The sequence below is a fragment of the Catharus ustulatus genome, chromosome 23, assembly GCF_009819885.2.
Source record: "Catharus ustulatus isolate bCatUst1 chromosome 23, bCatUst1.pri.v2, whole genome shotgun sequence".
NCBI classification, from domain to species: domain Eukaryota; kingdom Metazoa; phylum Chordata; class Aves; order Passeriformes; family Turdidae; genus Catharus; species Catharus ustulatus.
In genome coordinates, this window is record NC_046243.1 from 3,025,615 (window position 1) to 3,050,800 (window position 25,186).

Genomic DNA, 25,186 nt, shown 5'->3' on the forward strand with positions numbered 1-25,186 from the left:
TTCTTTTGGGTTCTCACCCAAGAATTAGGTACTGACACGGGGAAGAGAAAAAAATCCAGAAAGACCAAAGGTTGCAATAACCAGACTTCTAAGTAACTAAAAAAAAATTCTATCAAGAGTTTCTCCTGCAACCTTTTGACTTCTGACAATTTCAGTAATGGAATTGTTCCTCTGCAGCTGGGTTAAGGCATAAAGAGTCAGCCTAACATCCAAAGCCCATGCCAAGACAGATGAGTGCCTTGAATTCTACTTCAACCTCTCTGAAAGCTGAGTGCTGCAGGATTTAGCAGGGATGGTAGTGAACAAGGAGGAAGAGAGAGCCTGGCTGCTGATCTGAAGGTGTGATTGTGTCACATCCTGCTTTAGGAGAAAAGACTTTTCTGCTGAAAATCTGAACCTTACAGTAAATCACATCCCAAACCCTTTTTTTTAAAATTATATGTTACAGCAGCACTTGACATGTGAATAAGCCACAGGCTGTGGAACATGCCCTTCCTCAGGTGCCTGTGAAGATAAGTACCTGCTGCCTTCCAAATCTTACCAGCATTCTCAACATTAAAAGCTCAGGGCCTGATGGGTTTGGAATTCCTTTGCTTTGAAGCAGAACAAGGAGCTGCCCTCCAGAAGTGCTCTCTGTATTAAAAGCAAACAAGAATTTATGATTTCCAGTCTAAGCTGAGGCTTAGGAGGGGCTGGGGGGCAGCTTCACCACTTGGCTCACAGGGCAGAGATGTGATCTGAGGCCAGGTGAGGTCATGGGCATTTCCTACCAAGAGGGATTGTTACAGATTGTGCACAAGTGTTTTATTCACAACATCAGCAAATAAAACTGGCACCAGACCCAAGAACAAAACAATCCCACAGAAATAACAGAAGCATAAAGCAGGGACAGTAATACCCAGCCTCAATCAGGAGAGGATGATCAATCCCACCTGCAAAGTGTTTGAATACTCAGCATTTCCTGGGGTTGCTGTGTGGCTGACCTCAAAATCTGGGCAGTGCCAGCACAAGTCACCTGCCAGCAGTGCCAGGGCAGAAATGGCTCAGGCACTCCATAAATCAGGGCAGTCTCACAAATCTGTGCTCCTCTGGGGGGCTGTGTAGAGCAGGACCCAACCACACAAAGCTGCAGCCCTGCTGGAACCTTTCCCTTCTGGAGGTTCTGTGCCTACCCCAAATTCTGCCACCACCCCATGAGTGGGGAACTCCCACTCACTCCTCCAAGGGAAGGAGGTGGGAGAGTTGGAGTTTCAATAAATGAAAGATGAACTTTTGCACTAATTTCCCTTCCCAAACCATAATGGCCCATGCAGTGTCACAGCAGGGAGTGGAGCACAGAGAGCTTCCCCACCAAATCCCTGAGCAGGGAAGGGATTCTGCTGTGGGAATCCCAGCTGCTGTTTCCTTCCTTTGCCTCCTACATGATAAATGGATTTGCCACTTTAATATTCTTTTAGAGCAAGCCTCACAGCAGCTCACTGACAATGCAAAATGACAAGAAGAGGTGTTTAAAATCTCTCCATTACAACAGAGACCAAGCCCCTCTCCACCTCCTTAGAGCAGGAGCTGCTCTCCAGAGCCTGTTAGGGATGGAAAGGATGTTTCCTGGCAAACCACCACAACCATCTTTACCTTGTGTGCTGAGTCTATAAATCAGGATGCAGAGTGGGGAAAAGTGTGCTGGCACCATCCTGCACGTTCAGGTTGTATTAAAAATGGACATAATTTGGCAGAGGTATTAAAGATCCTCAATTATCCCCCACCCCCTACTGCTTTATCCTTCTTCAGGCCAGGTGAACCCAGCATGTGGATTCTTCCAGCACATCTGTCTGCAGTGTGCTCTGCAGGTGTTTCCAGCAGCTGTGGCTGCAGGTTTGAGAGTTCTGAGCAAGGATCAAGGAGGGTAAAAGAGAAGCAACAATATGGTTCAGTGTCAGGCAGAGCAAGGAGAAAGGCAGTAGAGGCACTCAAACATTTCAGACACAGATGTGCTCCACCCTGCTCCAGGAGAAAACCTGCTGTTTGTCCTTCTAAAGGTCACCAGCCTCCCTTGAGAAGCCCTAGAATGCTGTGACAAAATTCAATGTTGCCAAAGGCTAAGGGCTGTTAACTATCAAATTATTTTTACTTTGCTCTTTAATTACCCCCTCCTTACAAGCTTCTCCCCATTGCTTCAGTCTCCAGCCTTCACAATAGTTATGAAGCAAAATCAATTACAAATTTATCCCAACAACACAACTGGAACCCAAGTGAACTCTGTCAGTGCTCAGCAGCAAAATGTAAAGGGCAGTCTGAATTGGGAACAGGCTGCTGAGCTCCACATCATCACAGCTCAGAACAATACAAGACAAAGTTATGCCTAATTAACATGTTAGAAAATAATTGTGGACAGCTCCTGCTTCTCTGTCCCTGCAGCTTGTTAACAGTGTCTGCTAGGGTGAGACAGCCCCAGAGCAACACTTCAGCTGATCTGTGCTGGTGAACAGGCAGAAACAGAGCCCGAGAACATCTCAAAAGCTTTGGGCTGTTCCAGAACTCAGGTGCTACACCAGACAAGATCCAGGATAAACATTTCTGAAGAGCCTGCTTGGTACTACAGCTGTGATTGTTCCTCTGCATGGCTGAAGGCTTGGTGGAGTGAAGGACAACAGGAAAAAGCCATGGCCCAGCAGGCAGCAGTGAAAAGGGGCTGGGGAGGAGCAGGGGCTGGGGAGGAGCAGGGGCTGGGAACTCTCACCAGCACCTCAGGGAAGGAGAGCCAGGCTGTAACAATGCCAGTGCAGTGGCTCCTGGACAAAGGCAGCCTTGCCCTGTGCAAGGGTCACTGGCATTGGCTCAGGATGTGCTTTTGTGCAGAAAAATCAGGCTGTGAAAAGCCAGTGTCCATAAAGGAGAGAGAGCAGGGAGAGAATAAAGGGAGAGGCCAGCAGGGCACACAGCTGCAGGGTTTTCTCTCCGGGGGTTCAGAGGGCTCACCCTCCTTTAATCCCAAACTCCAGCCTCACATTCCCTCTTCTTTCCCCCATTGCTGAGGTACCAGGAAGGTGCAGCCTTCCCAAAGCACCCCCCTGAACCTGGCATTTCCCCCCAAAGTTCAGAAACTCAGCCTTGTGCAGACCCTTGCCTGTGTCAGAAGTCAAACTGTGACAGTTCTGTAACAAACCTGCCTGAAAGGGGCAGAGACACAAACACTCATCTCCAAGATGTCAACACCCACCTCTCATCCATTGGTGCCTGGAAAGGCTGAGCTGGAACAGAGACCAGACAGAGCAAAAGGAATAAAACAGGTATTTATTGAAAGGATTCACCTTGGGCAGTGCAAGAACCTGGCCAGGGCTACACCCAAATCAAATCCAAGGTGGATCCTGGTCAGGAGTTTTACACATTTATAAGTTTTGGTTCATCTTGGGGTCAGTTATCCAACCACAGACCCAGGCTATGAAGTCTTTCCTTCCCCTTTTTGGGTACCAGTTGTCCTTGACTCTCTAGCTAGAAAGGAATTGTTTTGTCTCACTCCCCTGTGAAGAGAACTCACTAACACCTAATATGAAATTTTAGAGTTGCACACGAAACAGCAGAGATTCTGAAAAATAAAAAAACTAAAACCCAAGGCATTGTTTGTAAATTGAATTGTTTGTAAAGACATTAGCACACATTTGTTGCCCCAATGTAGCAAATTCCTCTCCTTTGCTTTAGGAACTAGTTAAGCAATTGATAGTTTAGAGAGAAGGTGAGGGAAAGAATTCAGTGTCCCTCGTGTGGTTTTGAAAACTCTGGCACAGGGAAGTGCAACTGTGCTGTGCTGGGTCCTGCAGAGCCTGACAGAGCATGGCCCCAGCAGGATGTCAGAAAAGGGAGGGTCCAAACCCTGTGCCCACCCCATTCCTCCTGCAGCTGGACACCAGCTCCTGCACCAAACAGCAGCAGGACTCAGGTTTCTTCCATTTCACTGATGCAGCTGCATGGAGAAAAGCTTCTGAGGTGCAAACCCTGAACAGTTTTAAATATTGATGTGGTACAAATGATGCCTTGGGTTTTAGCTTTGATATTTTTCAGAATCTCTGCTGCTTGGTGTGGAACTCTGAAACTTCATATTAGGTGTTAGTGAGTTCTCTTCACAGGGGAGTTGGACAAAACAATTCCTTTCTAGCTAGAGAGTCAAGGAAAACTGGTACCCAAAATCAGAAACAACAGTGAGGGAAAGGGGGCAAGCCAGGGGCTGAGACTCCATAGCCTGGGGCTGTGGTTGGATAACTGACCCCAAGATGAACCAAAACTTATAAATGTGTAAAAACTCATGACCAGGATCCACCTTGGATTCAACCTGGGTGCAGCCCCAGCCAGGATTTCTATTGTCCAAGCTGCATCCTTTCAATAAACACAAATTTTATTCCTTTTGCTCTGTCTGGTCTCAGTTCCACATCAGCCTTTCCAGGCATCAGTTACCTGATGGCAAAGCCTCAGGCAAACACAGAGGCACCAACCTCTCCTGAGCTCCCTTCATCCCTGCAGTGGATGGGATCAACAGCCACAGCCCAGCCACAGCTGAAAACTGCCTTCACCTCAGGTTTCCTACCCTGCAAAGCATCACAGATCTGCTCTGGCCTGAGAGCCTGACACACAGAATGATCCACAGAGTGCTCTGAAACTCCAGGTGCTGGGGCTTGGCAACCAAAGCTGGAAATCTGACTGGAGAAGTGAATATGGATTCACCAGCTCCCCTTGCACTGCTTACTCCTCTGGAAGCACATCTGGGCCTGGAAGTCATTCCACTTCATTCAAATCTTACATGAGATGGAGATCACTACAAAAGTTAGAACCAGAGTTTCCACAGATCTAGTCAGCTGCAAGGAGGAAAGCAGCACCATGGGTATCACTCCTGTAGACAATTACCCAGCTGGAGCTGGTACCTGACCTGACAGAAAGAATCTTTGCATCTGTATCTGGAGGACAATTTCACAATGGCCAAAGCAAAACAGTTTTGCTTGGTCTTTTCTTTGCATCTAACAGGCAGTATTTAGTCATTGCCTCCAGCTGTCCTTTGAAATGTAGATTATAAAATACCCAGTGCCAGCATGGGCTGTGGAGATAAGAGAGCAGCAGGCTGAAAGTGAGGCTGTGCTGGTAGTTATGGAATATTGTCACACAGAAGGAAACAGCAGAGTGTGGCAGCTGAGCAAGTGCTTCCAGCTCTGACAGTGCCAGCAGCAATGCTTGATCAGCCTACCTGCACTTGGCAGCTGCAAGGAAGTTGATAACACATCCACTCCCCTGATTGATAGCAATTGCAATTCTGATTGCATCTCTGAAATTCTCTTTTACATTTTTTTTACTTTCTCTATTAAGTCTCCACTTCTTTCCCCATTTCAGGAGGTTGGACTGAAGTATTTTTTCACACATGCCTTGATGCAGAGACTGAGGGACTGGTTCACATAAAAGTTAACAATTAGGTAAATACTTGCTAAAATAATTTTATTTCTTTTGTGCATTCAAATATTTACAAACATACTTTCTGTAACTTTCTAAGACAGCAGCATCTTATCAGAAAACAATTTACTGAACTTAGCTACAATTTTTTTTTCTTTTTAAACAAGCAGTTCTGCTCTCAAAGTACAAAATTAGGTATGAAATTGAATTGCTTGGCAACAGAAACAAGGAAGATCTTTTCTTTCATAAAAAAAACCAATTTCTTTGCAGCCTCATTTTGCAAGCAGGGACTATTAGAAGCAGATTCTTATTGGGCTTATCATGGGTCACCAGGATACTAAAATGCATCTGTTCATTATCCTTCCACAGTGCCACACACACAGAAATCAGCCCAGCACTGCTGCAGGTTCCTGCTTTTACATCCTGCCTCTGGTCTCAATCATTGCCCTTCTGGTGACCATACCTGTGGCCAGTGTTTCTGGTTAGGGTGAGTTGGCACAACAGGAAAGTTGTTTGTAGAGTTTTCCACACAACCATAATCAATCAATGGCCAAGGCTGATGCATTAATCATCACAAAATAGTATTCAGGGTTTGTATTTAAGCAAAATGAAAATATGGAGGTGGCTCCAAAGTGCAGGTATGTTTAAATTCAAACCCTGAGCCCAATAATCCTCTTACAAACTGTCTCCAAAATGCTCCCAAGTATCTAAACAAACTGGCTGCAGTGGCAAACAACACATCACCATTTCTCTGAGGAGGCCAAATACTACATTTTCCAACTTGTAAAATTTAACATTTATAATCCCATAGTTCTTTATGTTAACATAAAGCTTTAAAGAACAATTCCTCCTTGAGGTTGTGTAAGGAATTTTGTCATTAGGGAGAGCAGCTCACCCTCAGGACATGAGGTAAGCCCCGAGCTCCTGGCACTGGTAGCAAGCCACGCTGTCCAGGACCCACTCCCGAGTTACCAGGGCAACACGGCTCTGCTGCTGGATTGCTGCAAGACAAAGACACAAACAAAGCTGCAGCTGCTATCAGGCACTCCAAACAAGCTAAAGGTGAGCCCACTGATCTCTCAGAACAAGCTGTTGGCCTTATCTGTGGCATTTTCAAATGATAAAGAGCAGAAGTGTGAAGCAGATGTGGCACTCCCACCCCCCAGCAAGGCAGCAATGCTGCTGCTCCAGAGCTCTGTGGGACTGGCAGAGCAGGAAGCAGTGAGCACCACCACAGAAACACTAAAAACAACAACTGCACTTGTTATCTTTTAATTTGGGATCTCAGTGAGAGCTTTGGTTCCTGTCTGCCCAGACACAGTGAGTCTGTGACAAGCAATGAGTCTTATTAAGGCAGAAGCAACAGAAAATTATTGAAGTGTTTTCAGAGTGTTCTTCCTCATTCCAGGATCTTTTTATTTTCTCATTTTTCCAGTGCCATGGAAACAGCTGGGTTTTTTACATCACCATCCTGCTCCACTGTTTTGTTGGACTTCAGTGCAGCCTCAACAGCTCCCATTCCTCCCAGAACCCCCTGTCTCTGAGCAGGCTGGAACACTTGCACCTTCAAAGTCTCTCCTGAGCATTTTGCTTAAAAAAAAAAAATCCCAAACTCCATCTGTTAAGGCTTTTTTACATGACCTCTTCAGACCAAGGGAATCTTTTTCCATCTGAGGCTCTCTCCTAGATTTTACTGGTCCTCCAAGGACACCCTTCCCCACCTTTTAAAAACTATTCAATTAGAAAAGTTTCTGTAGAGCTGAGGATACACAGAGGACAACTGAGGCAATAGTTTTTGTCTGCCAGAGAAGCTTTTAAGGCTATTGCTGGTTTTTGAGACAGCATACTTTGTCCTTCTAGACTTTTCTTACAAGACATACTTCCATCTCCAGATGCTGTAGTTTTGATTTCTCTACAACCCTCTCTGATATTTAGCTATTAAAAGGACAGATGTGATAAAGACACTCAATGTGTATCAGAAAGCAGCTCAGGACAGTGTTGCTTTACCTCTGAAATCCATGTTTTCCTTCCAAGCATCTGGCTGCACAACCACAACAGCAGTAGAATTCTAGGATTTTAAGATACAAAATAAAAATGCTATTATTGTCTGTCCTTACATAATTCTCACTCTCATATCTATTCACAGAGAGCAATAACTGGGCTAATTCTGCTTCTGAGTTTCACTTCAGAGAGGAATTTAACTAGAGGGGAAAAGACATTAGTTCCTGAGATTCTGCTGTGATTTCTCTCCAGAAATTCTGTGACTATACTCAGTCACTAAAAAGGCTTTTGGAGCTGGAAAGGGAAGCTCAGTGCTAATTTCAAGACAAATTAGTGACCTGGCCAACACTAATTTCTCTACTATGAGGGAGCCTGGCCAGGCCAACCAAGGGGCACTGCCAGGCTGTGCAGACAGCTCTGGAAACTGGGAGAGAGTAAAAACTCCTCAGCACTTACTGCTGTGTGTGAGAACAGGTCAGGCTGCTTCACCACAGAGGCACCACAGAGCTCCACCATCCACTCCAGATGCTCTGAAGAAATCAGATGAAATCAGTTAGCTCAGTGTTTTGTGTCTCATTGAAGCTGACACTATTCCCTAAGTCCTTGTGTGTTTGTTCCAATTCACAAACCAACATCATTTGAAAGAGATGTGAGCCTCTGAATAAAAAAAAAAAAAAAAAAAAAAAATCCTTTCACTTCCAAACCTGCTAGGGAACATCAGCTCACTCCTCCCTCACCCCCCAGACAGGTCTGCACAAAACAAAACCCTGAACACATGCCCAAAACACTCACAATTTATTTCCACTTATCATAAGGATGCAAGAGATGAGATGAAAATTAAAAACAAAGTTAGAACTGTGATTATCTCTCATTAACAAAAGTAGCCAATGTACTTAATTTGCACCAATTTGTTGAATTGGTAGTGAAGAAGATTAAGTCTCTCAAACATAAGAGCTCCAATTGAGGATCACTGCAGCAGGTGAAAGCTCTGCACCCTTTGTAGCAATTACTGTAAATGTCAAGAAACTTGAGTATGTATCAACCAGTCAAAAATAAAATTATATTGGACAAATCAGAAAGTATCTGCTGAATAAGCCACAAAAATGGGAAGTTGAGTACAAATATTTTAGGTAGAAAAATGATAAATTAAATTTTAAAAAACTTGTAACCTATTTTATTAAATTTTAAAAGTCAAAAAATTAAGCTATCCTGAACAGATTTTTCTTTTTATATTAACTTTATATAAGTTATAACTTTATATAATTATATAAGCTTTGTCATGTTCCACTTTTAATACTGGCTCCTATAGACAGAAGGCTACAATAAGGATGTGTCAACTGCTAGAAAAAGGAAACTTAGGAACTGTTTACTAAGACAGAAGAAAAGAAGAAAAAATGCTCAAATATGAGTGATCAAGAGCATCAATAACAATTACCAAACAGCATGACATCAATGCTTTCCCTTCAGTGCTAGAGAATCAGATAAACTAGATAAAAGGCCTGGTTTGAAATGCAGCAAAATTGCCAGGGGGTTGTCTGAGGACATCCAACAGAGAACAACATTTCCTTTCCATTTGGAGGCAGAATTGGATAAAATGATTTACCTACACTTATCCCATGTAAGTATTTTTAAAAAGGAAAAGAGGTAAAAAATTATCCAAGAAGAGGTCAAATGTAAAATTCTGGTGAATGCACAGTGCCCCTCCAGATATTTTTTATGTTAACCATTCATCCCACTCCACTAAAGTGACACACCTGTGGTCATATCAGTGAAAGGTCCACAGCAGCAGATCTCAAAGTCTTTAAAGATCTGAAAAGCAAGGAACATGTTAGAGTTCATATGGGGTTTTTAAAGTGCTTTACATGCTGTTTTCACTGCACTTCAGGGCTTGTGAGCAAGTTATGACTACTTCACAAACCAGAAGAATATCAAAGACCACCAACCCTACATTATAAAAGGGCAGCATTCACTCCAAGCTTAGTGAGAATGTCTGAATATCTGCTCTGAATATCTGAATATCTGCTTCAGAATATCTGCTCTGCTGCTGACAGAGGTCACCCCTCATGTATAAAAATGCTTCATTTGTACAACTCTGTGTGTACAGAACAGCAGAGAAATTGGGAGAAGTTTCAGGTGCTCAGCCAGCACAGGCACATATCTGACACAGTCAGAGCAGGGGAGTTTGCATCCCTGATGTGTTTGTACCTTTTCAGTCAGGGCCTGTCTGGCCCTCTTAGGACCTTGATGGTTTCTCCCATTGATTACATCTCCTCGAACTTCAAAGTTCTCCTGGAACAGAACAGAAGCAAGGAATCACAAGTCAGACTGAGAACACTTTCCTGTCAGAGCTCTGCTGCCAAACAGGAAGAGATGTCAGATTTCAGAACTGAAAACCTCTCAGTGTGTTCAGAATATGAATTAAAAGGCTTTGCAAGAGAAATGCTGGAGTAATGAAACCCCTGCAGCACCAGGAAAATTTTAAAGAAGCAAATTATAGTCAAACTGTAGTAGTCTAGCAAACTAAATAAAAGCAGCAGCACACTCCAAGACTCTAATTGTCTTATTTGATAGAAATTACCTGTACATAACATAATTTCCTTAAGCAAAGAACAGATCTTTTGCTGTATGCTACAGTCTATTAATATCAGGTGAAACACCTATAAAAATATGTCTATAACCTGTTAAAAAATAATAGGGGCTCATTATGTCTTCAACACAAATAAATGCACAGGGCCTAAGTGTGGCCTTTGGTCCCAGCATTTGGTAAAAACAGAACTCCAGGTTTCAGAGCTAAAATTCCATATTAAATGTTTAGACAATGTTGGTCTATACAATACAAACAAACTCATGAGTCCATCATGTAACATCATTACTTAATCACTTGACATTTCACTCAAGGTAAAAGGTAAACCCACCTCATCCAGTATTCTTCCTTCTTTAAAAGACTGAATTATCCCTAAATAAAAAGATCAGAACAAGAAAAGTCATTTATCCAGCAAAAAGGTTCTTCCACTACCAGTATTGTAACTTCAGTGCTATATTAAATTGAAGGTATTTATACTAAAAGAATACTAAAAGTACTTAAAGAATTTTTTTACCATTTATAAATATTACTAATTTTACACTAATTGATGCCATGCATTGCAAAGATTTAAATGAAGAGGGATAAAAGGCTTTTGCCATGGTGGGGAGGAATTCAGTGTGGCTATCTGAAAGCAGAAAAAGTTTACACAGAAGTAAGAAGCTTGACATTGCTGTTTGTTTGTGCTTCTCAATTTTAATTTCTTTTAAAATATTTAGAAGAAGCACTGCAAAAATCAGATGGCAAGACATGAAGAGATCCTTTTTCTTTACTGCAACAAGTGAAGACTGCATTCATGGAAGAAGAGCAAAGACCATTTATCTCAAAAAAAACCAAACAAAAAACAACCCAGTTATACATACACTGATAACTCACTACCCATTTTCCTCCTGCAATGCCCAGGAAATATTTCAGTGTCCTTTCACACACCAGCTCCTTATCTGCAGAGCAAACAAAGCAAGAACTCTTTTAATTTTGCCATTACCAAAAAACCACAGGTCAGGGTACTTGTATGAAAATGTTTTTTTTTTTTTTTTTCTAAGTGCAGGAGCAAAATATCAAAGCTATACAAAGATTCCAAAAATCCAATATCATGATTCTACTAAACTGAAGGAAATGAGCAGAAATGAATCACATGCACCACTTGTGAGCCCTTTTTAAAATTAATCAATAAAGATAAGAAAAAGCATGACTTCTTTGGGAACTGTTTTGGTTTCCTTTTGGTTGGTTCTGAACTAATTCACACTGGTGTGCTGCCAACACCTGAAAATTAACCCAGCAGCTGGAGAAACAAATATCAATTAACAATAACACAAGGGAAAACTGCCCTCATACTGATTCTGTGAAACAGAATGAGAAAACCCACAAGCTTAAACAAAAAACTTCTAAGACAGAAAGCAATCAATGCCTTTTCCTCAAATTTATTAAATTTATTGCTGCCCTGTCTGTTTGTTGGTTAGCCTAAAGGTAAAATTCTGTCAATAGAGGGTTTGGTGCCCTAGCTCCCAACAAACCTGTTTTCATTATGACATGAGTTGTTCCTTCAGTAATGTGATTGGATAAAGTGCTCTGAGTTTTTTTCACAAACTTCTGGACCACCAACTGAAAAGTAGTTAAGAAAATAATAGTTAGAAACAGTTTTAAACCCCCCAACAGCCCCAGTTTGTAGAAGTGAAATGTAATAGGATAGTTACTTTAACAGTTTCATGTGTTGGCACACAGAATGTATTTTTCTTTAAGTCAGTTTTGGCACCATTCAACAGGCTGAAGTGTGTTTTCACTCTTGGTGTGTGTTTTATAACCCAAAAACCAAATCCTTCTGGACACTGAGTGCAGAAACAGGTTTATTAGCAACTCAGAATGAATTACAGAAATGCTCACTGAGGATCAGAGTTTGGGTAAAGCAGCATCATCTGAGAACAGTGACTGAACCAAACACCCCCACAGCCCCTCCCCAGCCCCAAGGCTTTCTCCAACTCCTCTGGCTTTGGAATCATGTGCTTTTCCCCCACACACCAGGGATCAGTTAAAAAGTTCAAATTTCACTAAGCTTAACAGTGCTCAGTGAAATTGCAGACAGCACTCTCATAGTTTTAGGAGTGATAAAGGTTGACTTAAATTGCTGCATTACTCACCTGCAATTCCTGCCAGATTAGTTTTATTGTACTTAGAGATTGAGGACTATAGGGCAATCAGCAATTATTAACTAGTGATCTCAAAATTCTAAAATTTACTTACATGCTCACTGTGATTTAGACCTGATGCCACAATTGACATTTCTTTCCTCTTGGTCTCAACTGGATTTGGAGCATTTTCTTTCCCAGTTGCATTGTGTAGAAGAGGTAGAGGTTCCTTTCTCTTTAATTTGTGTCCTGGGCCACGGTTTTTATCAGTGCTCTGAGCTACCACAGGCCCACTTGGGGTTTCTGCAGTTTGAGGGGTAAAAAGCCTTAGAGAGGAGGAAGGGTGATCTGGACCCTGGCTCACATTTCCAAAAAGAGCTGATGAGATAGATGCAGTGTTTTGCCTGGTCCCAGATTTCTGCTCCTCAGCAATTTCTGAAGGGAAAGAGAAATTACTCATTGAGAAAACTGCATCTCCTTCTTGCAGTCATGGCAAAGGTTGTTGCCCTCTTTCAGGTTTAAATTCTGCAGTTATTTCCTCTCCTGGTGTTTATTACTCCATCTTTGCCTCTATCATTACTTTTTCCTGACCTATAGGCAAGACAACTTAGAACACCAGTGAAACTTTAGCAGCATATTTGTCAAAGTGTCTGAATTTAGAAGTGAGACAGAAAAACTCCTACTTCTGTCAAAATGCTGTCACACACCATTTGATGGGCAGCCACAGAGCTGAGCTACCAAACAAAGCAGTAACATCTTTTTAAAATGATAGGAACATATAAATCAAAATCATGGATTTACAGGAAAAAATTGTATATTGTTGATATGTAAAAACATGGAAAGAACAGGAGAAACCCACCAGAAATCAAAGTGTTCTGGGTTTCTCTTAAATGTTACCTGCTTCAAGCTGACACTGCCTGTGTTCTTGCACTGCCTCCTGCTCAGGTTTTGTCTTTTCAGAGGGAGTTTGGTTCTTCAGAACACTGTCACACTCAGGGCCTTTCTCCAGATCTGGTCTCTTTGTTAAAGAGGATTCAGAAGATGGAAGCAACAATTCTGGAGACCTTGAGAAAGGGAAATTGATTTTAATATCCCTTTTGCTCTTCTAAGTATCAGAAAAATGCAGCAACAGTGAAACTATTGTAATTTCCCAGAAGCTCAGAGATAATTAGGATTTTTTTAAAAATAAAAATAAAGAAATAAACATTAAAAACCCCAAAACTCCAAACAAAATCATTGACCTGTTTTTTTCTTTCCTTGTTTGCTCCATTTCAAATGCTCCTTCAGTACTGGAAGGTGGCAGCTCCCTGCAGACAGGTAAAACTTCACAGTTCTGACTTCCATTCTGCTTCAGCACTGCTTCAAGTGCAGCCATTTCTTGCTGAAGTTTTTTCAGGCTGTTTTGCATAGCATTCTTTTGCTGCAAAGGAGGCACAGGAATGCCAACATAAGCAAACTCAGGATTAATTTCTTCAGCAAACACTTGAAAATTAGAAACAGTAAAATAGTTTTGAATTAAGTTTTTGCCACATGTTCAAAAAGTGACTGTGGTGCTTTTACTGTACCAAACAGTGCACACATCCCACATCAGGAGCAAGAGCACCCAAACAACCACACACTCATTTTCCCACTCAGGTTATTTCAGTTTAGATGTCTTAGAGTTTAATCAATCAGAAAACAGCTCCTGCACAAATTTATTTGAAATTAATTTTGTCCAAACTCCATTAGTAGCTGAATCCAGGATGTTCATTATTAAATTTTAAATTGAGTCTTCATTTTCCACCATTACTAAAAGCCCCAAAGATTATGTAAAGGACTAAAACGTTTCATAATATTCTTATGTTCTCCCTCAAAAATTACATTACATGATCAAAAACATGCCATAGGCAGGTCCTCAGAAGAACAGCTCAGGGTTCCAAAGGGCATTTTAAAAACCCAAACCCTTCCCTTTACATGATGAAGCAATTTCCACAGTACTGAATATTCCATTTGTAGCTCCAGCACTGGCACCATGTGGAGCCTCTTTGTTACTGAACCCATGAAAATCCCCAAGCAAACAGAAAACCCTCACCACACCTCAACCCCAAATCCCCCAGCCATGCTGCATTAACCCTTTCAGCCTGGCCACATCCCAGTATCTCCATGAAGCTCCAGTAGGAAGCAATGTCCTGCCAGCTGACACATTTTACACTGATGCTGTAAACAGAAGCAGCACCCACAAAACACAAAAATTAAATTCTTTTTTTTGGATATACATAAAGCCTGTAGGGCTGATAATGCTGAAGAGAGAGTTGGCTTAAGACTTATTTAAAGTCACATAGGACAAAGAAAAACCCCAAAGCAAAACAAAAAAACTCAAGCCCCTAAATCTCAACGGAACCCCCAGCCCAAATCACTCAATACATAAAGTCAGGCCACTGAGCTGCATTCAGGATTTTAAGAGCAGACAAAAATAAACTGCTGGACACACCTTTCATTAGACACTGCCTGTTGGGACTTGTATCTGTAATATTCTAATATGGAATTATTTGATTTAATCTTTACACAGTGAAGTCTCTGTGCTTGTAAACATCATATTCTAACAAATCTAATCCTTACCACCAAATCCTTATAAATTCCTATGATTAAAGCTTTTAAATACAGGGAGCTGACATTTCCAGCATTGGACAAGTGTGGAGATGCATTAATTAGCATCCCCCACAATTAAGCCCTGTAACCAGCAGCACATCACAAGCTGTGGCCATTGCAGTGTAAGGTCACCAGGAGAGGCAAAATTGGACAAATAATGGCATAGAAGCAGCTCTACAGTTCCTCGTTAATTATGCTTTTGGAAGTAATTTAGTGACAAAGAATTATGATGAAAGAAGTTTTGCACTGTATTGACTTCACAGCTTGCATGTGCTTGCTTATCTCCTGAATGCAAGCTGCTTCTAGCACTCAGTGCATGAACTCACTCACCTGGGTGGTGAGGATTTCCTCCACAGAGAATGGTTCACAGGAATCTTCTACAATACTTATTTCACTGTCAGATACAGACCCAGCTTCACCTTGAAGAAAGTGGAAAAAAACCCTGGGTTAAAGAAAAAATCCCACCAAACAACAAACCAACCAACACTATCCATAATCTATTAGCATGTAGAGGTTTTAGAGAACCAAAAACTGTAACACTAAATAATAAGTTTTGAAAATGTTGAAGTTTGGACAGATCACCTGTAAGTGAACATTTCAAGAATACCATGTCACACACATGACAAAGTAAGCAGAATTCAGTGTTTCAGCAGGGATGGAAGAGTCCTAAACATTTATAAAGGCCATAAAAAGGGCAAAATATTCACTACAAAATTCTACAGCCAATTTCAACAAACATTTCCTCTGGGGAGAAAGCCTGGATAGGCTGTGAAATTTTGCTGACAATGCAAGTATCACATTGCAGTAGTAGAACCAGCATTTCCCTCAAACAGGAATTCCCACCAGACATTCAGGCTCTAGTGCCCACTCTGTTCACTTGTGATCTGAACAAAGAAAAGTGGAAGAACATAATTTTCAGGACATAAACCACTGAAGGTTTTTTGTTTGATTGTTTAAGGCTGATACATTCTTCTACAAGAGCAAGCACCCCTTAAATACAGAACAAAGTTTCCAAACCAAACCTTACACCAAAACCTTGATTACTACTTTGACTTACACCAAAACCTTGGTGTAAGGACATGATAAGCACAGCTGCAGAGAGAAAAATCTTGGTTTGTACCTAGGTTTGCTCCCATGTCTGGGTCTTCCTGGCATTCATCTTTGGTTGTCTTCAGCCCTTCACTGCAATTCTGAGAAGTTTCTTTATTGTCATTTACACTGCTCATTTGTATGGACTCATGAGCTTGTGGTAAATGTTTCTTGAGTTCTTGTGCTCCATTAGGTGATTCTTCAGACATGTTGGACTGGGAAGAAAATAAGTTGACAGAGTATTCTGACTCCTGGCTTGGTGAAACACACTCATTGCTTAGGGTAGCTTCAGGCACTTTCTGCACAATATTGTCATCACTGGGAGCCAGCACACTGGGACTCACTGGACACTCTACCAAAGATGCCATTTGTTTATTAGTCTGCAAAGGTGTGCTTACTGATTTGCTGAAGATTAATGTCTGAAAGCATGGTAAGTCTTCATCCTCACAGGACTCCTCATCTGAAGATGGAAGTTTCTGCACTCGTCTTCGAGACCTTTGGACACCTTGAGATCCTGGCTCAGAACTTGCACTTCTATTGTGCAGTTCTTTCCCCAGGGCATTGTCACTTTTTACAAACACTGCAGATTGCTCTTTCCTATCAGTTTCACACAAACTGGTGTCCTCAATATCAGTGTCAGAGCACAGTAAACCATCAGGGGTTTCAGACAAACCTCTAAGATCACAATTCTCTCTGACAGGCTCTTCCAGAGCTTCTGCAGCTGAACACGTGGGCATTGTTGTGCTAACAGTTTGGGCTGCTTGTTCTTCATTCCCTTTTACAGGTTTGCTTTTTCTTTTGCTACTTTTTGTCCCAGTGACTTCACAGCTGAATTCAGCAGGGTTTTGCTGACAGGTTGCAGGACAAATCACTGATGTGGATTGAAAATGAAGAATTTGTCCTTTGCCATCAACAACTTCAGTCTTTCCTGCCTGATTGCTTTCTGAACTGCAGCTGATTTCCTGGCCTGAGTTTAAATAATTTTGAGTGGAATCATGCTTCTCTGTGTTACTCTGATCACTCTGGCTTCCATCACTTTCAATGGGATTCTGTCTCAACTCACTTTCTATCCCTATCTCATTTGACACTGGCTTTTCATTGTCCTGCTCTTCTTGTAGCAATCCATTCTTGTGCTCAGTCTGAGCAGACCCTGCTCTTGCTGGTGTCAGAGTCCCTTCCTCTGCAGCCTGTGAAATGTCATCCCTGTGTTCTCCTGTGCTGACAGCAAAGCAAGGCACAGGACCAACACTGGCAGACTCACAAGTCTTAAGCTTCTCTTTCTCAGAAACCCGGCTCAAGTTTTGAGCAGCTGTTTTCTCCTCATGCAAGCTTTCTGGTTCTAATTGTTTGCTAGGCTCATTTTCTACCTGAGCAGCACATGACAGATTGAAGGTTTCAGGAGGAGGATCTTCCACTGCACGTGCCTGCCTGGGAGTCTGGAAAAGGCTGAAGGATGAGCGCTTCGAATGCCTGAATATATTTCGCAGGTACTGAGTGTCTAAGTCACTGTCTTCAGCTTCCTTAGTCAATTCCAAAACATTTTCAGCCATTGGCAACTTTTCAGTTTTGAAGTCCCCTGGAACACTGTGTGAATTATGCCCACACTCCTGGGGACAAGCAGCAGGTGATTCAGACACCTCTTCAGTCTGGTGAGAAGCAGTTTGCCCAGCAGACACTGAAGGAAGTTGGAGGAGGAGAGGGCTACCCAGGATTTCACTGCATTGAGAACCTGTATCAGGCACAGTGGAACCACAGTTTGAAGGCTGATGTGGAGGACTGAACAGACTTTTTCCAGTTTCTGCAGTGCTAGGTAAATTCTTTAGACTAACCTGCATTTTATCTGCTTCCAGATTACCTCCCTCCAAATGAGTGACTGGCCTGTGACTCAGCTCATCCTGAGGCTCACACAGGTCTTTGCACTCAGCAGAGTGAGCTGCCACCTTCCTTTGGTCTCCAGAGACAGACCTTCCACGATCACTGTTCTTCTTTCTTGCTTCCTTTCCTCCTTTCCTTGTTTCTTTTGTCATTTCTTCAGAAAGTAACTGAAGCCTTTTGCTGCGTCTGACTGCACTTTGCTCAGAGTCAGCTTTCCTGGGCTCCCCACTGCTTGGATAGCTGTCAATCTGTGGCTCAGCTGCATCAGGGAAAACAGAGCCTCTATCCACTACTAACTGTAGAGAACACATAGTTCTGCTAGAATGCCTGCTTCTTTTTGCTGCAGAGCCTCTTTTTTTGGTGCTTTTCTGATCACAGTTCCGCATTTCTGGTTCCCCATCACAGTGCCTGGCAGTGACATTCTCAGCAGCTTTCCTCCCTGTGGATTCTCCTCCTTCCTCAAGCTCTGTTAGAGGATTATCTGCTCTATTCTGAGAGAGGTGACTCTCATTAACAGCAACACTTTCATCACATCTTTTCTTTCCAGCATCTCCCAGGCCCCTATCAACACTTTGAGCTCCCCCATCTGCCTCCTCTGTGTCTTTTTTCTTGATGAAATCCTCAGGTTGCAGGGCACAGGCAGACCTCCTCTTCCGTTTGAGTCTGTCTTTGCTCAAATTCTTCAGGCACTTATCAGCAGCCACATCTTCCTTTCTCCCAGTAGGCAAAATGTTTCTCAAGGTAGAAGTGGGATTTGATTTCCTCCCTCTCTTGTATGTTCTTCCAAATATTTTGTCTTTGATGCTTTCTGCTGTTTGTTTTGACTGCCTCTTTTTTCCTTCCACTGCTGCAATTTCCATGGAATCTGCCATAGGGTCAGTTTTTTCTGAAATACAGGACTCTTTGTCTGACAAACACAGATCTCCTTCACCTGAAACATCAGCTGATGCAGCAGATTCATCCAGGGAAGAACCAGAAGACAAAATCTCATTGCTTTTTGAAAACCATTCGTTGACTTTCTGAATGCTCTGCTTCAGTCTCTTCTTGGAGACTTTGTTTGGGGAGGCAGAGTGGGGAGTCTCTGGCTGAGGCAGCTTCTCCAGAGGCAGTTCTTGGTCATGAAAAGAGTCATTCTCAGGTTCAGCCTCTACAGCTTCCACACTTTGTACATCAGCCTCCATTTCCTTGCTTTTATCCAGCCTGCTCTCTGAGCTATCTTCTAAATCAAACTCTTGGTTTGCACTGTTGTGCTGGGTTTGCTGTTCATTCATTTCTTCTGTGTTCTTAAAGAATGATGTGTCCCCATTCCCTGTGGGACTGGCATCACCTGTTCTGCCACACTGCTCTGGGAGCAGGGCTACAGCAAGAACTTTTAAAGGAGAACTCTGGCATTCAGTCACATTCACTTGGTCAGGTTTGGCACATTCAGTGGTGCTCTGAGTGCTTTTCTTGCTCAAGCATTCCTTTGAGAAATCACTTTCACCTGTTAGATTTACAGGTATAATAAATTATTAACCTCTATTTTACAAGCACAACAACAAGCTTAATGGCTACTTTGTTTTAAAAGAACTGCTCTTACTTCCCCCCTAACCAGAATATTACACTGCACAAATCTCCCTCTAGAGAAAGGCAGAAAGATCATATTACATGTTCTTCTAAATTCTTACATGAATTACCATCCAGTGCTTTTTCATGTGTAATATGGCTCATGCAGAATAGATTAAGTTTTGTACTTTGACCAAATTAACTTTTTTTTCTTTCTGTTCCTGTGCATAGAACAGCCACATTTTAAGTATTTAGGCTACAGGAGCAGTCTTGTATTAGCTGTAGGCATCAACAGAACTGCATTATACAAGACTGCAAGCATATATATATATATATGTAATAATGTGAAAAAAAATTAACTTGTGGTCTCTTTCAAGCTTAATCACCTTTGTCACCAAAACATCAACACACCTGGGACATTTGGTAGCATTATTTCTTTGGCACACGGCTTGTCAGGCTGTGCACTGCAAGAATTTTCATTCCCTTTCTCAGCACTCTCAAGTTCTTTCAGCCTTCCTTCAGAAGAAACCTGTACTGGTCCTTTCTCTTCAAACCTGTTGGGAAAGGAAATCTACTTTCATTATAGATAAAACCATAATAGACAGAATAGAAGATGATACTTATTTTTCCCTTTTTGGTCTCTGAAATAGTTTCTGGAGAAGTCAAGCTGCATGATTGACATTCACTACAACAGTTTCAAGCCATTTCTTCGAAAGATTCTCTCTTGCAATCCTGAATTTAGCATTTACTTTCTAAAGCACTTTTCTATGGAAAATCTATGTCCTCAACAAACCATTTAGAAAACAGTTTCAAAGTGTGCAATATTGCAAACTGCTGGAATTCAGCAACCCATTCTACCCTAATGCCTTCAAAGCTGGAAACCACTTGTCAGCTTAAGAATTATATCAGTCCTATAAGAAACCAGAACAGAGGAAATGAGAATATTGAACTACTGTCTTTAGAAAATATGAATTCCTTAATCACCTTTACTTACCCAGTTTTGCTTGCCTGTTTAACAAACTCTTCAGATGATTCAGAGCCTGAAAACAAATCATCTGTTACTCTGGTTGGAATGATTCAGAGGAAGGTGACTTGCCTGATTCAGTGGTTATCATCACACACATGCCTACTCCTTTCTACAGTTAGATGCTTTCAACTTTTAGCAGATGAAATCAAGTTCAGTTGTGAAGTATTTACCTAATTATAATGATTTCTATGTATAACTACATGTCTCCAGCATAAAACTGAGTTTAAATACAGTGACTGGTAACAGACTGATATCTAAGAATTAATTAGCTAAAAGTTACTTTCTAATTTCTAAATTTATACACAAAACAGCTACTAGTATTTAGAATTTTGAGCTGGAAGTCAGAGAAATATATTCAAATGTCTCTCACAGATCCTTTGATCCTGGCAGATGCAATAAGGGAAAAAGTGAGGAAGCAAACTACCTGTTAAAAGCAGCATTTCCTTCCTTGAAGGAACAGCATGGCAAAAACAAAGCTATGCATGGCATCTGTCTCGTTTCTCACAACAGTCAACACCAGATAAAATAAAATTCTGAAAAGCTAGGACAGATAGCAAAAAAATATTAACATTCAAATAGATTTCATTCTTATCTCAAGCACTGGTGACAAGCTTAGTATTTTTCAGAAAACAGTGGCTACCTTTAGCTGTAACAGCTGTAATTTTTTGCACACCTGTAAACACCTTCTCTGGATCTTGTACACCAAGGCTTAAGGGCTCACTACAGCAGCATTATTTGCCATGATATAATAAACTATGTTAAAACCCCTTTTGATTTACCAACATGGAATTGTCCATAATTTGTCCCTTTGTTGCCATTTTGGGTGTTAAGGAGAAAATAGTGCTTATAAAGAATTTGAGCATAATCACCTTTCATTACTTTGCAAGCATTGTACATTGGATTAATTAGTGTGGATTTACAACAGATCTTACCAAAGTCTATATAAGTACCCTTTAGAGAATCAGATTTCTGGGGTTTGTTTCTTGGGTGACACATCTTGGCATCTGTAAGCTGAATATTCACACTGGCTTCCTGCTGACAGGAAAACAGAAAGGAATAGTTATTTACAGCAGTGGGGTATTAAACAAAATTCATAGCTATTTAAACTTTAACAGGGGGCTGATTTAAGTGCTTAGTTCATATGCACTGGTAGCTTCTGTGCTCAGTACAATAAAAGTAATTTATCATATTGACACCAGTAATTAAATGTGTCAATAGAAACAAGGTATCATGCATTTAACAGATCAAATCATTAACAGTTTGATCTTGCATTCTGTATTGTCTAACATTCTATTCAGCACTAAGCAGATGAAAACAGAAACAACATGTCATGGAGAGTCACAATTACCCCAAGCTGGGTAATGCCTTAGGAATCCTAAGGCACAGTTATGATCTTAGCCCTAAAAAGATAAAAACCCTACAATAGGCAGGTAGCCTCATGTAACAAGCAGCTGGAACAAGTTTTCAACCCTAGTTTCAGTAACAGACTGTATTATGGCAATATTATGTGTAAGTTCAGGTCATTTTATGCAAACATCTTTCTCAAGTAGGTTAAGAAGACAAAAATATAAAGATGTCCTTGTCCAGAATATCACTCAGGTCCAACAACAATCTGAGATCAACCCAAAATCTCCTACTTCATCTTTTATGTGTATGCACATACACACATTCCAAATACATTTTTTAAACAATCCACAAAAATAAAATGGGAAAAGAACAGTTACCAAGGTGATGTTTTCTTGCCCATTGCCTTTAGCACTTTTTCTCCTGTTCCTGAAGCCCCTGCTTTGGATGACAGAGCTTTCTTTACACAGGGACTCAGCAGCTTCTGTGGATGCTTGAGCAAAGTGGTGACTCTTTAAAACTAGAAGATATTATTAGGTAAAAAAAAAAAAAAGTATTTTTTACACTGAGTATGACTCAAGTATTATATATTAATGAAACAGACCTTTGTAGACTCTGTGCCCTTAGTGCATATACAGCTAAAATAGGTTTAGCCAAGAAAGAAATCTTGCTGTGTTACTAGTCTGATTATTCTTTCTAAGCATTCTGAGACTGTTGAACAAATTAAAACTTCAAGGTTGGGCATAATTAAAAGCAGGACTTTTCCTCACAGCTACAGATTAAACATCTGATATACCAACAAACACACACAGTAAAACTGTTCAAGACATTTTTCCAAGAAAATCTTGGAAACTTCATGGAACTTATGTTTCTACATCCAAGAAAAACCACTTTTTGATAATTCTACCCATATTTATTACTGCACAGTAAATGGGTTACCTTGTAAATAATCATGACTGTGTCAAAACCTTATTTAAAAAAAAAATTGGGGGCATACATTCACAACACTTACACTTCACTCCAGTGTCAAGCTCAAAAGCATGGATAGTTTCCAACAATCCTTCAATTAGTTGCTTAAATTTGGAATTTTCTTTCAGACTTCTGAAACAATATCAGAACTTCAGTTAAGACAAATGATCTCCTGTTCGTTTACAGGATAAATATTTGTACAATAATTATAAATATTTCTAGAATTTTGGCTGAACCACAAAAGGGGTAAAAGTCCAAAGTGGAAGATAAGACAAGAAAATGTTGCCAAGGAATAACAACACAATTCCCCCAAACAACCCTTCCCTATGGGAATTGGAACTATCACAAAAGTGAATATATCATTTTCTCATATAGGTTTAGTAGAGAGAAAGCAGCAAGGATTAAATACCAAGATAGCACAAACATTTGTTAAGAGAGGTGTGATCACCTGGAAAAAGCTCACATTGAGGAAAAACACTACATTTATTCCTTTACAAATAGACAGCTTACTTAAAAAAACATCTTTTCTTCTGTATTCCAGTCCTATGCTAATATATTTTAAACCTATTATTAGTCTTTCCTCAGAGTTCAAACACCTCATCCTCCAGCTCCTTACATTCCTCACCTCTTGGTAACTTCAGTCTTACACAGAGGACACTCCACCACACCTTTTTTCTTTTTGCTGAGAAGTTTGAACATGCAGAACCTAGAAAGAAAGAACACTTGTGATAATAACAAGAGAAGGATATTATTTTCCCTAAAAGTGAGTATGCACATTCAGCACTGAGTGAATCAAGTATGCATTCTTGGTCTGGTGGTACAGTGAGTTAATTTGACACATTTGCAAGCTGCAGTTCTCTCTTCTACAGAATTGAGTTCTCCCCTCCAGTAGCTATGCATGAAGTTATCAAAACACAGCATACACATGATTAGCACTGAAGAAACATATATAGCATTTAAAACCTATATGCATAGAATTAGAAATTATAAACCCAAACCAATTATATATGGAAATTAAAAACTGCATTGCACTTGCAAGTTTTCAAACCTACCTGCAGAATATGTGATCACATTTTGTTGAAACGGGCTCTTGTACCACATCCAAGCTACAAAAAGGGAAACAAAAACAAAGCACTGAGGTTTTGGACACTGAGGAGCCAGACTCCAACCAGAACCTTTGCTACTTCAGCATCTGCTTGCATTAAAGAACTACATTTACCTTTCAGGGACAAGGGACAAAACTCCACAATTACATACATTTTTACCCCTCATTGAATAGAGGACTCACACATTCAGGTTTTAATAGAAAAGCAAAATTTACTAGAACATAAGAGCAAAATACAAGTTTTTTCTTGCACTTTCTCATTTGAGCCTTACAAAACATCAATATGTTTAGTCCTAAGTACAAATCTCTTTTGTTTCTGGTAAGCCACAGAACTAACAAAGCATTTTTAAAGAAATGAGAAAAAAAAAATTTAAAAAAAATTAACTATACTGATTATTTTTCCCTGACATACCATATAGGGCACTCCAAATTCTTCTGCATAGCTGAAAGCACATTTTGCACTTGTCCAATAGTAACCACTGAGAAGTCCATCCTTCATATCCAAAATTAGCCTACAGAAAAAAAAAAAAAAATTACCAGTTTTGCTCCTGCAAAAAAATCTGTTGTGTCCCATGACTGCGCTCCCACACAGCTCTGCTGTAACTGCAGAATGGCACCAAACACGGCGCTGTTCTGGTACCAAACACGGCGCTGTTTTTATTAAAACTCTGCAGTAATGAGGGGTTCTTACTCTGAACCTCCAGTTCAAACCTCTCGAGTGTCTCGTACCCAAAGGAGCGCCCAGAGAAACGTTCGGGTGAAACTCAGCGAGGGCGCAGAGCACAGAACAGCGAGCTGGGGGCTTGGGAGGGGGAAATGCAGGCAAAGAGGGAGAAGCTCATGGAAAGGAGCCTGGGCGGGCCCACACGGGCCAGAGCAGGTCAGACCCCACAGCAAACACCGCAAATCCTGAAAACAAAGAGAAACCGCCCGAGCTTCCCGCGGCGGCAGCTCGGGAGCGGCCCTGCAGCGAGGCCTGAAGGCGGGGGGAGGCGAAGGGTCCCGGTACGGGCGGAGGGAGCGCGGGCAGCGCCGGAGCGGGCAGCGTCAGGGCAACGCCGGTGGGGTCAGTACCGGAGCGAGCAGTGCCGGTGCGGTCAGTTCCGAAGTGGTCAGTGCCGGTGTGGGCAGTGCCGGTGGTGTCAGTACCAAAGTGGTCAGTTCCGAAGTGGTCAGTGCCGGTGTAGTCAGTGCCGAAGAGGTCAGTGCCGGTGGTGTCAGTGCCAGACCAGGGCCAGGCCCGTTCCGCCTCAGCCCGCGCCGCCTTTCGCGCCCTTCCCGCCCCGCCGCGCGCAGCCAATCCGCGGCGGCGGGGCGGTGCGCGGCCCTGGAGCGCCCTCTGACGGGCTCCTTCCGCCTCGGGGGGCGGGGCCAGACTGGGCCGGGCCAGCCTGATTGGCTGTGATTGGCTGTGATTGGCTCTGATTGGCGGCTCTGATTGACTGCTGATTGGCCGCAGCCTCTACGTGATC

The 25,186-nt window shown here is 41.7% G+C and overlaps 1 protein-coding gene across 3 annotated transcripts; it reads right to left on the minus strand.

The window, feature by feature from the left end:
- Nucleotides 1-5,451: 5,451 nt before the first annotated feature.
- On the minus strand, nucleotides 5,452-24,978 carry LOC117006326 (breast cancer type 1 susceptibility protein homolog). Of its 3 annotated transcripts, none has more exons than XM_033078701.2 (22): nucleotides 24,804-24,978; nucleotides 24,127-24,226; nucleotides 23,662-23,715; nucleotides 23,235-23,315; nucleotides 22,653-22,741; nucleotides 22,021-22,160; nucleotides 21,229-21,331; nucleotides 20,264-20,309; nucleotides 19,681-19,823; nucleotides 15,881-19,207; nucleotides 15,091-15,179; nucleotides 13,374-13,552; nucleotides 13,030-13,196; nucleotides 12,248-12,567; nucleotides 11,524-11,611; nucleotides 10,873-10,950; nucleotides 10,344-10,384; nucleotides 9,634-9,717; nucleotides 9,183-9,237; nucleotides 7,885-7,958; nucleotides 7,435-7,495; nucleotides 5,452-6,428 (listed from the first exon to the last, which is right to left on the minus strand). In XM_033078701.2, the coding sequence occupies exons 2-22, from the start codon at nucleotides 24,204-24,206 to the stop codon at nucleotides 6,325-6,327; spliced, it is 5,403 nt and encodes a 1,800-aa protein (XP_032934592.1). In that variant the 5' UTR covers nucleotides 24,207-24,226; nucleotides 24,804-24,978; the 3' UTR covers nucleotides 5,452-6,324. The 3 variants fall into 3 exon arrangements, with proteins under 3 accessions (XP_032934592.1, XP_032934593.1, XP_032934590.1); XM_033078702.2 differs by having other exon boundaries at nucleotides 21,229-21,328; nucleotides 24,789-24,978; XM_033078699.2 differs by having other exon boundaries at nucleotides 24,789-24,978.
- Between the last annotated feature and the right edge of the window lie 208 nt (nucleotides 24,979-25,186).

Bases quoted from the DNA above. Each gene is read 5' to 3' on its own strand.
- LOC117006326 (XM_033078701.2), bottom strand. From the start codon at position 24,206: ATGGACTTCTCAGTGGTTACTATTGGACAAGTGCAAAATGTGCTTTCA. The intron at 15,180-15,880 runs GTACAAACCAAG...ACTTTCTTCAAG, and splicing joins AGACATGGGAGCAAACCTAG to GTGAAGCTGGGTCTGTATCT. The intron at 11,612-12,247 runs GTAAGTAAATTT...ACTACTTTTCAG, and splicing joins GTCTAAATCACAGTGAGCAT to TTGGTGGTCCAGAAGTTTGT.